This window comes from Argiope bruennichi, chromosome 11 (genome assembly GCF_947563725.1).
Source record: "Argiope bruennichi chromosome 11, qqArgBrue1.1, whole genome shotgun sequence".
In the NCBI taxonomy this organism is placed as follows: Eukaryota; Metazoa; Arthropoda; class Arachnida; order Araneae; family Araneidae; genus Argiope; species Argiope bruennichi.
This window is the reverse complement of record NC_079161.1, coordinates 100,822,261-100,834,205: the sequence shown is the minus strand read 5'-3', so window position 1 is coordinate 100,834,205 and position 11,945 is coordinate 100,822,261. Positions and strand designations below refer to the sequence as shown.

General features: G+C 28.8%; 1 protein-coding gene across 1 annotated transcript in view; it reads left to right on the top strand.

The window, feature by feature from the left end:
• Positions 1–4,003: 4,003 nt before the first annotated feature.
• The window catches only part of LOC129956814 (nectin-2-like), a 125,455-nt gene continuing 117,513 nt past the window's right edge, over positions 4,004–11,945 (top strand). Inside the window, exon 1 of the mRNA XM_056068762.1 lies at positions 4,004–4,007. Within this exon, the coding sequence (XP_055924737.1) occupies positions 4,004–4,007 (4 nt within the window). The remainder of the gene's footprint in view (positions 4,008–11,945) is intronic.

Below are 11,945 nucleotides of genomic sequence, written 5' to 3'. Positions count from 1 at the left end.
CCTCAAATACAGGTTATTTCCTTTATTAAACAATATATATTGGAAAATTATGCCATATAAAAAATAGAAAAGTTGAAATCTCGTAAATAAATACATTTAAACATATAAATAACAGGCGTTTCTGCGATAAAAAGGTACATTTTTACTATATTTCTGAAAATAAGTCTTTTTATTCAAACTTCAGAATTCAAATTTAACACATAAATAATATTCCATTCGATGCATTTGTATGACAATTGTATGTATATTTGTATGTATATTGCCTGTGAATACTGTAACACAATAAATGTTACAGTATTTACAGACAATATACATTGGTTAAATGTGCTTCTGTAGAATACCAATAAACGCTTTTTTTAATAATAGAAAAGAATATAATATGGAAATTTTATTTATGAAGGCCTTTTTATTCTACAAGCATCGATTTAAAATATCTTAAACATTCTAACATTTTCTATAATTTCACTAAATGCAATGCATACAAATTACATGTAAATCAGAGACTATCGAAACCAGGTGAAAATTGTTACTTCTTTCCCGTTTATTTTTTTAAAAGATCAAATTGTTTCCTTGTATGTTCCCTTTCAATCGTTGTTTTTCTTCTTTTCGTTTATATTCGCTTATATATATATATATATATATATATATATATATATATATACATATATATATATATATATATATATATATATATATATATATATATATATATATATATATATATATATATATATATATATATATATATATATATATATATAATGGCACTTAAAGACAGCCAAAATCATCGAATCATCGGATTTTAATTGGAAGCAAGAAAGTTTTTTTTCGCAAAATAAATATTTATTTGATGTAAAAATTAGTACAAAAAATGAGCTGATACCATTAGTACGAAAATGAGTCGACTGATGCATAAATTATGAACCATTTTAATAATACCATAGAAAAAATCCTTCTTTCTTAAGGCATTATTTCTTAAGGCACTGCAATAGTCTTTAAGTTCGTAATCACAATGCATAGAAAATCTTTCAGGTACATTCAAAACTAAGAAATTTGTATAAAATTAAAAATGTGTTAGTAATTGTCACTTTAAAATTAGTATAATATGTGGGTAAGGGTTCAATAATTACAGTAAACTTATTTTCATGTTAATGTGCTTAAAATATTTTTATTAGTCCATGTAATTTATTTTTAATAGCAATTTTCGAATTAATTCGTGCAGTTTGAAGACCGAAAAATTAATGATGTTTTTATAATCAGTACATTTATAGAATATATTACTGTTATTTAATTATGATTAAAAATTAGTAATTGAAAATATAAAAATCAAAGATATTTTTTTCTCGAAATTTATATTAGAATTTCAATTAATTAAAAAAACAAATTTTAATAAATTTTTGCAATCATTTTGAACTAATCATAAATGAAACTAATTCTACATCATGGAAAAATTCAAAATGTGAATGATACTTAGATTTGGAGAACAATTTTGATTTAATATACCCTACAATTAATTTTTTAAAATTATTTTCATTTCGAATCTTTAGCAGTACACTTCATTGGTGCTATTGAATTTCAAACATTTCCACAGTTTTTACTGATATTTAATTAAATGGATTTCTTCTAATAGTGAAAATGAAAGAAAGATTTCATCCGCTTTTTTGTATTTCTTAGCAATGTCTTAATAAATATTTTTTGATTTTTTTTTCATCAGAGTTTTTTAAATCCAATTACAAAGTCCTATTAGCTCATGATCTCATAAATCAACCTATTAGTCGAGAGCTCATAAATCAACATTTAACTAATAAGTATTTCTCCGGCGTGTTTTAAGTTAATTAAATTCTTAATATTCATCAATATTTTTGTCGGTTTTGTTCTCCTAACATGCCATTAGATGCTATCATATTATCAGTAAAAGATGCCACCTTCATTTAATGGTTATCAAATGCGGAGAATGAACTTTCCACTTCGGAAAAGACAAAGTGGAATTAGATGCTAGAGGAAGCTGGCAATTAGTGTTTCATGCCATTGTAATTTTACGCTTGTAGAATGAATAAGTACTGATCAACTAAAATCAAAGATTTAAATGTCAATTGACTGTTTAAAAATATTGCCGCACAAATCAGAATAATTAACACTCTCCGTGACTCAATTGGCAGAGTGTATCATTTCTGATTGTTTGGTCCAGGGTTCAAATTCCAACCACGATATTTTATCGAAAGTCTGGAATTCTTTTATTTAAGTTGTTATCTATTATTTATCTATGATCTTGAAGCTTCTAGATCTTTCTTAAATACTCAAATTGGATTGTTTTCGAACATTCTATATACGAATAAAAGCTCAGATATACAGTGGCTCCCAAAATTGAGTATACACTATACTCTTTCACCTTTAATTTTATTCTTTTTGGTATTAACATTTCTATTTATTGCTAATATTTATAAAAACGACAAAACATACATTAACAAAAGTATTAGGCTAAAAAGCAAAACAGAGGAATCAATAATATTTTTATTACAGTAATTTTTATGTCAAAATTGCGAATTCCAAAGTCACAAAATTGAGTATACACCTTATAAAATATGCGACTTGACTACCATTATTTATTTTCAAATGAATAAGCAAAATAGTTTTGTTACTTTAATTGGCAGTCATTGATTTCCAAGTGAAAACAAACGTTTTGGTTATCATAATGAGCTCCAGAAATGAAACAAATGTTGAAATTCAGAAACTTGTTATCAGATTGTCTGAAGATGGTACATATCTATGAGAAATTGCAAGGGAAATTCAATGCAGTCACAATGCATTCAAAAAATTATCCAAAAGTATAAAATGTATGGACAAATTGTTAATAAACTTGGAAGAGGAAGAAGAGAAATCCTCAGTGCCACGACCAAGAGAAGAGTTATTCGAGAGGTAACAAACAATCCTAAGGTGAGTGCTACAAAAATTGCTACATCTACTTCAAGAACAATTGGAAAGTGTGTTTCTGCAGAAACAATTCGAAGAGTAATCCAAAAAGCAAATTATAATGGTCGCGTAGCCAGAACAAAACCATTCATTTCCAAAGTAAATCGAGAGAAAAGAATTTCATTTGCTAAAAGTCATATTTCAAAGCCCTGTGACTTCTGGAATTAAGTAATATTCAGTGACGAAAGTCAATTCAATGTTTTTGGTAGTGATGGTCGATATTATGTTTGGAGAAAGCCCAATTCTGAACTTCTTCCTAAAAACACCAATCCTTCTGTCAAGCATGGAGGTAGTTCACTTCTTGTATGGGGCTGTATGTCTGCAAAAGGAGTGGGAAGTTTAGTTTTTATTGATGGAATGATGGGCAAAATTAAATATTTGGATATGTTGAAGAACAATTTAGAACAAAGTGCCCAGAATTTGGGTTTAGGGTCAAGTTTTCTGTTTCAACAAAATAATGACCCAAAACATACAGCTAAAATAGTTAAGTTATGGTTGCTGTATAGTTATAAAATGCAACTGCACACCCCTCCTCAATCTCCAGATCTCAATGTGATTGAAAATATGTGGGCGCAATTAGGAAAATCAGTTCAAAAACACGATATTATGGGCAAGGAATACTTAAAAAGAGTATTAGAAGGAAAATGGTCGAAAATATCCGGCCAAACAACTCAAACTCTTGTCAACTCAATGCCACACCGTTTACAGGCTGTTCTAAATGCAAAAGGATATGCAACAAAATATTAATTTATTTTTTTCTCTTTTTGTTGACAGATTTTGCTAGATGAATACTCAATTTTGTGACTTTGGAATTTGCAACTTTGACATAAAAATTACTGTAATAAAAATATTATTGATTCCTCCGTTTTGTTTTTTAGCCTAATACTTTTGCAAATGTATATTTTGTCGTTCTTATAAATATTAGCCATAAATTGGAATGTTAAGTTCAAAAAGAATAAAATTAAAGAAGAAAGAGTATAGTGTATACTCAATTTTGGGAGCCACTGTATGTATAAAAGCTCATAAATCAGTGATGGGTAAGTTCTCAGTCTCGTGCTGTTGTGAGTTGCTTCGTTCTAATAAATTTAATTGTTTCTTTAAACCAACAGTGTAGTTCTTTACATCTTCGTGACAATATCTTGCCGAGGTAACTATGAATATGATAATATGTATAAGATAGTTAATTGGATTCAAGTCAATCTATATCACAGGCAAATTGTGTTACCACTAAATGCTGGTGATTGATCTATTAATTAAATGTATCGGTGCCATAAATTCAAAGAATAATTATAAAAGAGCATCAGAGTTAATTGAATATTCCCAATTTCGTATTGGTACACTTATTTGTGATATCCTAGTTTAGAGAAAACATTTCATCATCAGGAAGACAAATGGCAATTCTCAAAAAACAGGAAAGTATTACAACCTTTATAATTTGTAAAAATTATTGTACATAAAATATAAAGTAAATTTTAAGGTCCTGAAACACACATTTTTTTTATTAAAACGTCATACTCAAAACCCACATTTCGTAAATTATACATAATTAATTAAAAATTACCAATTATATTTAAAGTTATGTGCTAAAATACTGTAAGCCCTATAACGCCAATGTTCTTCTTTCTAATCTGTATAAGTGAAACGTTTTACACCAGACCAAACCGGAACGGTGGAAATCAGACGTTTATTTTATTCTCCATCTTCCTTCCATTATGCTTTCTTCAAATTCGCAGCTACTCCAAAAGTTGTAAATAAAAAGAAATGAAAAACAATGGAATAAATTGTGCTATTGCTGCCAAAAAGCAAAACAAATTCTCGACAAAATGTGAATAAGAATTAATGTCTGACACTCAAAGGTGGAAAACTTAACAAAGTTCAAAAACCGTGACGAAAACCAAGAACGAAAAATTTAATTCCATAAAGATTTTTTTTTCATGTATTCTTCTTTCAACTGCTCTCGTTGCATTTTGAAGAAAACACTCGGCAAACAAAGAAATTGAAATGAAAAGATATGAAACCGAACAAAAATCCATTAAAAAGGAATGGAATGAGGAATTCTGGGAGATTTCATTGTGGAGTTCGAAATGATTGTTACGACTGCCGTTGAAAATTAAAGCATTCTTTTGACTAGAGAACTTCATTAGAGCAGGAAATCCCATACCAAAGAAGTAAGAATCCGTAGTATGAAATTTTCCCTTCCTTTCTCCTCTTCTTTCTTTTTTCTCCCTTTCTTTGCTTCTTTATCCCTTTTTGAGGCTCTTAATGAGGGCCGATAAATAGCATCCACGATGACACGGAATAAAAGAGGGGAAAGATACAAAAGGTATTGTTGGGGGAGAAAAGGGGGGATCTTGCTTATAATAAGGAACAAAGATACTTGAGGGGAGGGATGCAGGTATATGCTAAGTTATTCAACTATTAGTTGGAAAGATATGGCCAAGAAAGAGTTTCATCGGAGTCCTTAATGAAATTCGTTGAGCATTTTGAGTGCTTTCATTTGTGGATTTTTTATAAAATAAATTCATTATAAAACAGTAAATATTAAACTTTATTTCTATTTTTCATCAATTTTATTTTTATTTTATTATTACGATGTACTTTTATAATAACTATAACTGTCACTTACGTTGCCTTATGGAATCAATGCATCCTCGTGTAATATGCGTCGAATCAGCAGTTCTTTACGCATTTAGTTTTGTCTTGCGATTGCACTGTCTGCCACTCACGCCCTAATTTATGCAAATTTCGAGAGGGACATCTATCAAAATATTTAATCAAAATGTCTGTTTGTTAATCAAACCTTTCATTGTCATATGGCTGACACACAATTCCCTATGCTTGATAGGATGATTTATGCTCTCAAAAACTGATTTTTTTATAATTTTATGCCTTTAAAATAGGAACAATTCACCGATTTCTGAAATGTAAAAGTTCGAAAAATGCAAAAATCATAAATTAACTTATCAAAATATTATCAATAGAAATCTCAATGATAAAAAAAAGATACTGCTTTTTGCATTTTTCTCAAAATTTCTTTCTTTTGAATTTCGGTATGCATATTTAAAACTCTTTTAAATTAATTAAAATAAAATTTTATACTATATGCTTACAATAACTATTCATTACTTAAAACAATTATTCTATTGATCATGTATTTTCGTATTGTCAAGTGAAAGAACTTTTCTATAGAAAGTTTGCTTTTATGTATTTTTGGATGAAATTACTTTCATCGTAATTATTGAACATATGTTTACATATTAGGCTAATTTTAATATGATACGTGCTGAATCCTCTTTTAAGCATTCGATTTAGTGTTATTGATTTCAACAGGATTATGGCTTCAGGAGACATTTTCGAGTTGCTATCAAATCAAACGCATTAAGAAACAAATACCCTTATGGTGTTTTCTAATGAAAATGAAATCATACCTTTCTACAGGGTGCGCAAAAAAACTCGGACAAAGTTATTACATCATAGAATAGAAATGAACTAATTTCTTTTTAATTTGTGTTCCTTTCTTTATATCTACCACTTCAATTATAAGATATTTTATAATGTCAGGTGGAAGATCCGCTATCTTAGTTTTGTTTAAACAAGGAAAACGATGGTGCGAAATCGTTCGTTTGCTTAATGTGTTCTCGGCAACAAGAGTCTGAATGCAAATTTTCAATAGCCGTTTCCGCCTCTGCAATACTGCAAAAGGCGGCCACTCTGAAATAATTAAATTTATTTATTAGTGAATGTCTACCCTTATTATTATTTGTTATATTTTGTTAATTTATTTATTTTTAATAAATTAATATTACAAATTGTTTGACCCGGTTTTTCTGCCGCACCTTGTATATAAATTGAATTTCCTATTTTTTTCCTGTGAGAAAAATATATTCTATTCACAATTGAAATATTCGGATTTTAGCTGTTGGGAGAGCCCGTTCCCTTAACATGTTCTATGAAGTTTGAAACTACTGATTTTGTAATTTAATTGTCCACATTAAATGACCGAAATTATTTTCATAAACACATAAATAAGTGATTATTATTTTCAATAATATCTACTATTTTTTCCCTTTCTCGCCTGATAAATAAGATAACATTTTTATGAGCTCCAAGTTTTTAGCTTCCTGAATCTGAAGGAAAATTCTTTTTGGAAATGTATGTCTATCCATTCATTTGTCTATGAGCGTATAGCATGTATAAGAAGGAGATACTAGACAAATGAAATTCGATATACACCTTTAACACTCAAATTACAAATATACGTAAAAATTCGAATAAAATCATTCCATAAAAATTGTACCTGCTCATTGATATACATATGCGCACGATGATAAGCTTCATGAATGACATAGTGAATATGAGTTTTTTTTTTCCTTAGAAATAAAGAAATCTTATAGATCTCAACATTTCAGTTCACTGTCCACCGGCCGGGGCCTTCAGCTGCATTCGAGGAAAACTTTTGACTTGAGGTGAATGAAATTCCGTGGAGTGCAGAAAAACATGTGCAATGTGGCAAGCAGAAATTATTTTATAGAAATATGACTAAAATGAAAATAAGAAGTTAAAATAGAAAAATGTAAAAGTAAAATACGAGCATGAAAATATTTACAATGAATGAAAAATTGAATGACAAATATTAGGAAGAATTGATAAAAATTGATTTATCGGGTCTTTGGAGACTTACGAAAGTAAAACTTAGGCTATCATCGAAACCTAAGGTAAGGTTGAAAGTCGAGTTTATGTTCATCAATCTACTTCATGTGCGCGTAAGTACAGCATTTCACAGCAATAGTTACTTCATGTCTTATCGCTTATGGCAAAGTAAACCGCATTATATTCTAAAGGAATTCAGGCTCTTTCAGGAAAAATATTTCTAGATGACTTAATATTTCACACATGTTTTTACTACAGATTTCCTTTAAAACTTTTCAATCTAAGTACCATTTGATGCTAAATTATTTAACACATTATCTGAAACCGAAGATCTTGGGGAAAAACTTATGGAATGTTTTCTAATTTTGCTAATAAAGGAAACATGACCTTTTTTATTCATTTCATAGAAGAAATCCTGTCACATAGTGTCATAAACGAGATAAACTATGCAAATAGAATAAGAGCTTGGCTTATATTTATGTCAAGAAAATAAATTCATTTTTTTTCAGAAACAGTATCTGTTCTAGCCCATATGAAGAGGAAAAAATTATTATGTTTAACATTTTATATTTTTATATATTAAAATTGGTTCATAGTCATTCTATAAATTTATTAAATAGCGATCAAAGTCTGATAGCTTAATTTGCTTTGAATTCTATACCAATCATTTCTTAGTAAATAATTAACTTGAATTTTCAAGGAATTCATAGAAGTACAAAATTAAAATCGCCAGAAACATTTTTATCATCTGAATTGAAAAGCCTAAGCATGCAGTATACAATCTAATCAATAAATCGACATTTATGGCAACATTTTATCTTTGTCATAAATGTCGAAAACCTCGGATAAATCGAGCAGCATTCATTTTCTCTCTGAATGTTGCGATAAACAAATGTTGCAGGAGCGCTCGATCGCCGAAGACAGAAAATGCGGGCCACCGGAGAATTCAGTTATGTGATTTACTGAATCAGTTATTGGCTCCGGTCACGGGATCAGTTCTTTATTTTATCCGCTCGAAGGTTGTAGATGATAGAGTTGGAAATTCTCTGAGAGCGAAATAAATCATTCATTATTAATAGCTTTGAGTTTTCATAAAATGGATCATCTGAGGTATTCATACTAATGTACGGCGACAGCTCATTTGTAGGGGTCATAAATTTAAGAGATGGCAGCAATTACGTTTAAAACCTTTAGCGCATTTTGATTCAGGAAAATCAATAACATGATTAAAATTTAATCTATAACCTATAGTTAATTTTAAAAGATCTCTTTAAAGTATGGAATTTTGAAATGATGGTATTTCCTCGATGATCCGCTGTTTACTGTGGTCTAAATCTTGTTAGAAAATTTAAGCAAATAAAAATGAGCTTTATCTTTAAAAAAATAATTGACCAATATCTGATATACAGTTAAACGAGTAAAAACGTTTTTAATATTGATCTTAAGACGTTTGTTACAATTATATGTTAGAAACTTTACTATAAACATAAGTTATACAAAAGCATTTCGCATTATATGTATGCCAATTTTAGGTCCATTTCCAGATTATCTGTGGTTGCCGTGGCACCCAGTTCTACGGATTGGGAATTTGCTATATTATTAGAATCATATGAAGAAAAGAAAAAAAATCTACTCCTATCTTCAAGTCATTGGAAGGATATATATCTGGTTTCTTTTTTTAATTTCAAGTGAATGTATACATTTCTTGTCATTCACATAAGAATTAGTTTTTGCTTCTGATCTTGCTTCATTTGAGTTACATGGCCAAGACCACGAATCAAATTATCATGATGAAATGGAAATGGGATGCCTTTTATAATTAATAACAACCTTGGAGGTCATATGATGAACTTTGATTCAATTTCATTATATAAAAGTAAATTTTCGGTATTGAAGTTTTTATGGGAAACGGGTCCACGTTTACGTTTCTCTTGGAAAAGTCATACAACTTCCAACTCAATCACAACGAATAATTTGCTATCAAAGCATACATGGTCATTTTTTTAAGCAATAAATATTCAGTCATAAAAGTTGATGTTGAAAGTAAATCAAAATATATATCTGCTGGTAAATTAGAAGACAAGAAGAATAGTTTGAAAAGGGGAGTAAATGAATGAAGATTTAGAGATATCTGTGAACTAATGAGGAATAGCGAGGTGCACCTGCGCACAGTCATTGAAAGAAACATTATTCCATCGATACAAGTTTTATATTGCTTTGAGAAAGAATTAAAAAAAAATGCTGACACAGACGAAAAATGAAATAACATTGACATTTCATTCCTTAAAAAATAAATTTATTTAACATTCTAAGTGGCTCGTTCCATTTAGGACAATTATGATTTTATCATTCTATATATAGCTGTTGCGAATAGTTTTGTTGACTTTTTTTTATTAAATAAAATAATTATTTCTCTAAATTAATGAAATAATTAGAAATTCATTTTCTGATTTCTTTGAATTGAATATAGGATTTGGTGATAATTTGTTAGAATGTTATGGGAATACAAATATGTTCTTTATTTGAAAGCAAATAAATTTTTGCAATATATATATATTATTAATTTAATTTAACCATTTTGTAGGGCATTTATTGGGGAAGGTTTTATTATATTGAAGGCATGTTAAAATAAAAAAAGGAGTTTTATAATTGTGATTTTAATTATTTTCCTGCTGCGATTCCCGCATGCGTAAAGCAGCAGTATCTGTGCTTTGCACTTAACAGTGCATGTGCAAAAACCTTAAATTGCGCAAGTGTAAATAGTAAGAGCTGTAGTATGCATATGTGATACATTTCTTTGTTTATGTCTGATTTTAAACAGCGATTCAAAACTCATTATGTCCAATAAAAGGAAATCCAACCTTGGCCGGAGCACATTAAATGCCAAAACGTTTCGTTTGTTGCGCGATAATAAAAATGTAGAGGAAAAAGTTCGGTAACGAATATCAGAGAAAGAATGTCCACACGTAGGGAAGGAGATTCTTCTTTTGACCGAAGTAACAGTCTGTCTTTAAATCGCATCGCAACTGAATTACAGAGACAGAATGAATCTCATGAAAAAATTTTAAAACAGCTTTTTTATTGTATATTTTCAGTGAATTGCTTTGTCTATGAGCACATAGTATTTTTATCTTTTTAGAAGTTAAAATATTTCTGAATGTGTGTTATAAAAAATTGTTTTGTATTCAAAATATATTTTTATGCTTCATGTTACGTGACATGCCCATGTCATTATCGGGTGGAGGCTAGACTTAAGTTTAAAGCAAATTTTTCCTCTTGGATATTATGTCACTAGCAACACTGTGCGAGTATTGCTAGTATATATATTATATATATATATATATATATATATATATATATATATATATATATATATATATATATATATATATATATATATCAAGTTAATAGGAAAATCAAATTAAACCAATAAATAAAGAATCCGGCCTTGGCAATTCCCTCAGGCAGGGATTAAAAAAAAGGGATTTTTTTTCTGTGAGGGTATGCAGACTAGACAGTCTAATAATGATTCCTCGTGACCCGAAAATCCCTTGAAATTAGGCCCAAGAGATATACCATTTTAACAGAAAGGAAAATACAAAACAATATATTAGACGAATATATATATATATATATATATATATATATATATATATATATATATATATATATATATATATATATATATATATATATATATATATATATATATATATATATATATATATATATATATATATATATATATATATATATATAGTTTTTAACAAATGGGTGCCCTACAAAACAAGTTTTAATTATTTCTTTTGGAGAATTATTACTGTTGGCAGCAGATAATTATAGATTTTCCCTGAATGTGACTATATTTAATAGCATAATATATTTGATAATCCATTTATTACGGAAAAGTATTGCTATAACGGAATTTAGTGTCTTGTCTAGTGATGACATTCAAAATTTCAAAGTATAAGTTAAGAGCGAATGATATTTGACCATCCCCTTCTTGTAAACTCATCGAAGCAAGAGAAGAGCACCAAGACCGAAATCCGAAAAGTCACGTTTGGTCAGAAGGGCTTATGCTTGAAGTATTTGTATCGTACTTCCAAATATGTCTATATATGGTAGTTACATTAGCGAAAAACATTCAATTATAACTAAAACAAGAAGATTTCAGATTTGAAGTCCCGCCACTTCTTTAAAACTTTCTTTTTAATATTTGTGTACAAGAATTGTTCAAATTCATTCTAGTGTGTTAATGATTTATTTGTTAAGAGTATATTCATTGAAGGATACAAGTACAATAGTAATTAAATACGGATAACGCA